The sequence below is a fragment of the Anarhichas minor genome, unplaced genomic scaffold (assembly GCF_050575085.1).
Source record: "Anarhichas minor isolate MPS153535 unplaced genomic scaffold, ASM5057508v1 ptg000030l, whole genome shotgun sequence".
Classification (NCBI taxonomy): Eukaryota; Metazoa; Chordata; class Actinopteri; order Perciformes; family Anarhichadidae; genus Anarhichas; species Anarhichas minor.
Genome location: NW_027466476.1, coordinates 6,149,122 through 6,155,121, shown reverse-complemented (window position 1 = coordinate 6,155,121; position 6,000 = coordinate 6,149,122). Strand labels below are relative to the sequence as shown.

At 46.8% G+C, this 6,000-nt stretch overlaps 1 protein-coding gene across 1 annotated transcript in view; it reads right to left on the bottom strand.

Moving 5' to 3' along the window:
• Window positions 1-3,073: 3,073 nt before the first annotated feature.
• Window positions 3,074-6,000, bottom strand: part of sema4c (sema domain, immunoglobulin domain (Ig), transmembrane domain (TM) and short cytoplasmic domain, (semaphorin) 4C) — a 35,704-nt gene continuing 32,777 nt past the window's right edge. The window contains exons 12-14 of the mRNA XM_076104559.1: window positions 4,889-5,046; window positions 4,211-4,302; window positions 3,074-3,969 (exon numbers count right to left, since the gene is read on the bottom strand). Of these exons, the coding sequence (XP_075960674.1) occupies window positions 3,074-3,969; window positions 4,211-4,302; window positions 4,889-5,046 (1,146 nt within the window). The remainder of the gene's footprint in view (window positions 3,970-4,210; window positions 4,303-4,888; window positions 5,047-6,000) is intronic.

The window sequence follows — 6,000 nt, the reverse complement described above, 5'->3', positions numbered from 1 at the left end:
ACATCAAACGCAGCCTCAATGACAGCCTTCCCTGACTTCTTCACTGCCATTGGATAACAAACAGATATTAGAAAATCTGTCTTGCAGTGGTTTGACTTTTGAGAACTAGAGCCAATGAAAATACAGGACATCATCTCAATATGTGGAAGGCGGGACAAGCGACAAAAATGCGGGAAACCTGGTCACCTTACGTAGCTAGTGTTGGTGTTTGATTTTTTTAGTCTACAGGCAATATTCTGTAATAATACCACTTTGTACGATTAGAATAAGATCAGTCTTCTAACCGCGGATAATGCTAGTCTCTGCAAGATAAACTGTATCGTCTCGTCATTAAATGAAGATACATTTTGGGAGATGCACACATTTGCGCTATTGCAGAGAGTGAGATGAGAAGATTGATACCACTCACAAGCCTGTCAGCTAAATCTGGAACTGGAGCCAGTTAGCTTAGCTTAGCACAAAGACTGACAACTAGGGAAAAAAGTTAGCCTGGCTCCGTCTAGTGGGAAAAAAAACCCTGCCAGCATCTCTAAAGCTCACTAATTAAGACATAATAACTACCGTATTTTCCGCACTATAAAGCGCACCGGATTATAAGGCGCACCTTCAATGAATGGCCTATTTTAGAACTGTTTTTATATATAGGGCGCACCGGATTATAAGGCGCATAGAATAGAATAGCGTCGTAAACGTGTCTCTTGAAAGGTGCCATTTTGGGGTCTTTATACACACAAGTGGTGTTGGACTAGGAGTAAGCACAGTACCGGTGTTTACCGCGGTGCGGCTTTGTAGTTTACCAGTCGTACTGAAACATTTTGACAGAGCGTCGTGTACAACCAGTATGGATCAACCAATTAACCAATTGATCCATATATAAGGCGCTCCGGATTACAAGGCGCACTGTCGTTTTTTGAGAAAATTAAAGGCTTTTAAGTGCGCCTTATAGTGCGGAAAATACGGTAATTTGTTTAGTGTTAAACAACAAATAGCAGTTTGGGGGGTTACATGCCAGACAATTTCTTGGCGAGGAGCGGTGACTTTGGCGAGGTTAGCAACTTTGTTTCTACACTTCAGTTCAGTGAAGACTGAAAAACAAGATGTGTTATTTAATGAGCCTTTGTAAAGCTTTGGAAAGAGCCAAGTTTTCCCCTGCCTTCAGTTTTTCATGCTAGTTTAGCTAACCGTCTCATGGTTGTAGCTATATTTTTAATGGACAGATAGAAGAGGGGTATCGATCTTCTAATCTAATTCCCAACAAGGAAACAAAATGTTGCCTATTCCTTTTAGTGATAAGTTGAGCAAAGGGACAGAAAGATAAATTAACTAAATAATTCTCAACACTACACTACAACCAGAAAGATAAATTGGAAATCGTTGTTTGCATGAATTTAATTAAGTAGAACAATACCTTTCACTGGTTCACAGCTGTTTCCCGCCTGGAGCCAGCGGTTTGTCGGCATGGCAGCAATCAGTCTGTCTGTCCATTCGTCCACCAACACTGTGTGTGTGTGTTCATTTTGTGTTGGTGTGTTTTACAGTGCTCTTCCTCTGTATAAGTCCACAGTAGCCCCGGGTCAGTCTCTGGGTATCGGTAAGAGGGAGGGGGGGTTCATGGGTTGTAAGGGTGCGTCACAAACACACTGTCGTCCAGGATGGTTGGCATTCAGAGGACTGTGAGTGTGTCGGTGTGTGTAGGAGGGGTCGTTTCCTTCTTGGCAGTGCAAGTTACCACCCTCACCATACACACACAATATAAAGCACTTATTGAGACATCCACAGCGGTCGCAACAGTGACGGTTCAACTACATTCTCCTTGCCTAATGTCTTCATGTCAGCTTCAATTTGGAATTAAGTGTGCAGTTATTGTTCCGCTGCTATGAGCTGAATGCAAATAGCCGGTTCTTTCTACAGTGATGAACAAAATGTCCAAAAGGGCTCGGCCAAAAGGCATATCTGTGACACACTTTGACTCTGATGAATGTCGTTTGGAGTGCACTTGTAGTATATTGGACTTGAAGGTGCGTTTGAAGGTCACCGTGCAGGCTTCAGCGAGGAATGTAAGCCCTCACATCGTCACTCACAGAGTGGAGCCATTCGTCACTTGATAATCGTCTGAACACTGCTGTAGTCGGTAAGACATAGAAAAAGAACAACAACAAATGTCTTAATTCAAACCAACCATCACAACAAATGAAAGTGGAAGGGATCAAGGACTTTCTCCGGGGCTAAATACAACATGGGACGGGGGGATTTAAATTGAGCAGAGAAAGTCTTGAGAGATTGTCCTTCATTCAAAACCCCCCCTTGCATCTTTCACGCCAATTCACTTCATTTTCCATTTAATTTCCTCTCTCTTTGTCTCTTGCTCTCTCTCGTCTCCTCTCTGTCCCTCGCAGAGCTCCTGCTACGGGGACATGATTGTCGTCTTGCTTCGAGATTAATTCGTCTTTTTTATACCGCTCTCGCACTCTTGGCTCACAAATACAAAAAGGGAAGACACGCTTCCAGTTTTTAAGTGCAGTAAGCTGAAAAAGTCTCAAAGGAACAGGACAGAGCATCAGTTCAATATTTCCAGTCAGTTGCTTCTTGCCATTCGTCAACTGGTTTCAGCACAGGGGCTAACAGCCTCTTGGTCCACTCAACAAAAAAAAAAGAAAATTTGCCCTTCAGAAAACATGTAACACCATTTGTTTGATTTCAATGCTTGGGGTGTTCTCCTCTGCGTTCAGCCTTTTTAAATACAAAATGTACACAAGTGGCATTTGCACACTGGAAGCAGAAAAAGCCACAACCGTGACTGCATGTTGCCCAGAACATAATAATTATAGGAGTGCATGTTGGCGAACACAGTGTATGAGTGTTTATATTTAACATGCTGTGTGATATAAATGTCAACAGTGAGCCAAACAGGCATTGGCAGAGCGGGAGAGAGAGAGAGAGAGAGAGAGAGAGAGCACGGGGAATTGACAGCGTGTCACTGAAAGAGAGAGAGAGCAGGCATCCTCAAAAGGAGGGAGGTAGGTTGGTTGTTTTGTTTTTCCAACTCAGGGAATGGTGACGGAGGAGGACAGGCCTAGACGGACGACTCTTCGGGGTTCGCGTCGGGCAGCACGCTTCTCTGCTGCAGAGTGCGCCTCAGCTCTTCCTTGAAGGGGCTGGAGTAGTCGTTCCCGCCCATGCCCAGGCCTCCCAGCCCGCCGCCCCCAGCGCCAACCCCGCTAGCCCTCTCCTCCCCTGCTGTGCTCAGGTTGAGGCGGATGTAGCCATTGCTACCTGAGCCTCGAATGTTGGTGAGGCTGAGACGGCTGGGGGAGTGGATGGGCTGGCCGGGAATGGCGCTGGGCGACGCCGTGCTGCTGACACTGCTGGGCCCCAGGGCGTGACCGGGAACGATCTTCAGCGAGCCGTCTGAGTAGTAGTAGTTGGCGCCTGTCTCCCAGAAGCGGTCCTCGTCGCAGGGCATCTTGCTGGGCACAAAGGTGGGCGGCTCCTTGGGCAGGGTGATGGGGTAGACCAGGGTGCTCTCGAGAGGCTTCATATCAGCCCCCTTTCCCAGGGCCAGCTTCAGCCTCCTGCGCAAGTAAAGAGCCGCTACAAGGAGCAGCAGGCACGCCGCTCCAAGGGTGATGACCAGCACCCAGAAGAGCCCCATGCTGCTGTCTGGAGCACGGGCCTCCATGAAGACCGGAGCGCTGGCTACTACAGCCACCTGGTAGCGCTCTGTCTGAAACTTGACCCCCTGCTCCTCAGAGTAGCAGATATAGCGGCCCGCTTGCATCTGGCCCGCTTCAGGGACGACGAGAGCTTTGAGGGTCCGGTCGAAGCGCGGCCCTCCAGCCTCGGGGTCACTCAGCTGGAGCTCACGTTCGTTGAGGACCCAGAAGGGCTGAGCCAGGTTGGAGACCAGCTGGCAAGGCAGCACCATGTCAGACCCCACCACCACTGTAACGTTCCTCAGACGGGAGTGCTCTGCAGAGGAAGAGGAGGAGAGTTTGAGAAGGGGGTGTAGGACAGAGGAAAAAGGAGAGGTGGCTAGGTGTCAGCCATAATAATTCCAATTCATATTCCACACCAGCCAGCTGTCTTCTGCTTAATTCAATTTATTCAGTTCAATCTAAGTCCAAGTCCATTCTCTTTACTCGCTACTGACTTCTGCACTGACAATCAATTCCCACAAGGGGCCACTACTGAGGTGTTGCCCCTTACTCACCAGGGCTGGGGATGGAGACGGGCTTATCAAACTTGGCTTTCCCCCGGCTGAACCTTTCCAGCATAAGATCCTGTGACAGGGAGGAGGTGGGCCTGGAGGGGAAAGGGCAAAAATAAGAGCGGAAGATTAATAACGGTCACGCCAAGTACTACAGACAACTGTGTAATAATAATAATAATAATAATAATAATAATCAAACCTGAATAACCCGGATCTATAGAAAACGCATCAAAACAAACATTTCATAATAATTTAGCTACTAAATAGCTGCAGATTTCCTTAAATAGACAAATACAGGATACAAGTCTTATATTACAACTCGGTGAATGTTATTCAGCTTTGATCACAGCTTGTTAATGTAGTTTCCCGACAAGGGACATCACAGCATGTAAAGTAGGAGAATGTTACGCAACAGCTTCAGGGGGAAAGTCTGCAAAAGCTGCAGTAAAAGATGCATCACTCTTCAGTTAAGAGCTGCTTATATCTAGCTAATAGACTTTTATTAGTATGGTTTCACTATAGAGTTACGGGGCACATAATATCTAAATACTGTTTCAGGGGCTTTTCCAATATTTGCAACTTTCAGGTTCCTTGAAAATATCAAATAACAAGCCTTTCATATTAAGTATGTTTAGTTTATAGTATGGATGTTTGGGTGCACATAGGTACTGGTCTCACCCGCGGTGGAGGTCGATGCGGACGCAGGCCCGACCCTCGCTGTCCCAAGCGCAGTAGGGATCCCGGGCGAGCAGACAGTCTGGCTGAGACTGATAGCGGCTGCAGTTGGCCAAGGGCAGCTGGAGAACCTCCGAACGAGAGCCGATGTACAAGTACTTCTACAGACAAACACAGAGAGAGGAAGAAGAAGAGGAAGACAAAGAACAGATCCAAGCCATCACCCAAAGACAGAAACCAGAGAGATGAAAAACGAGGAGAAAGATAAACAGAGAGAGAGAGAGGGAGGGAGAGTGACTCAGTTAGGAGTTATAGTAGATAATGGGATAATCACTCTCAATTACAATAACATTCACCCGTCTGACCCTCTTCCAAACAAATCTGGATTGCACTCCTTTTGCGAAAGCTGTTATAAAAACTCTCGGTCGCAGCTAAGCCAGCGTTAATAAGATAAGCAGTGGGCTTTAGATCAGGGAACGCCCCGTCAAAAACTGCATCGATCGGCGAACAAACCATTGTAGAACCACGGGGACACGGCCGGTGTCAACACACACGCTCGGTTGACAGGACAGGGACGTTGAGAAAACAACAGGGGCAGAGGTTCAAATCCCCACTGAGGTGAGGGATTGTAATTACTGTTATTGTGAAGAGGGTTTTGGATTCATGAGGCGACGCTTGATCTGAAAAAGGGCAGTGTTAATAAAAACATCTGCTGAGTGACAGCGGGCCAGTGGCACCGGGCTGACTGCCTGTCAGTGGATCCATGATTGTAAGTGTCTGGCAAAAACAGGTATTAACAGGACGGCAGAAGATTAGATCATACTGGTATCATTGAATAAAAATGAAAAAGTGATGCAACAGCAGAGCAAGCTAATGGAACCCCGGAACTATGCTTTCGAGGGGTATGATCAGGGGAAGAACCAAGCTAGTTGTGCCAACAAAACTTGAGTAACCTTCCCCCTGAGAGACCATTAAGAGTTCTTATCTCTCTAAAAGACAGAAATCAATGCATCTAGGAGTCCATGACGTTACGTGCACATGGCTATGCTTTACTATACTGAGCACCAGCAGCTGAAAGCTCAAACGATCAAAAAAAAGGAAGAGCTGCTTTCTTC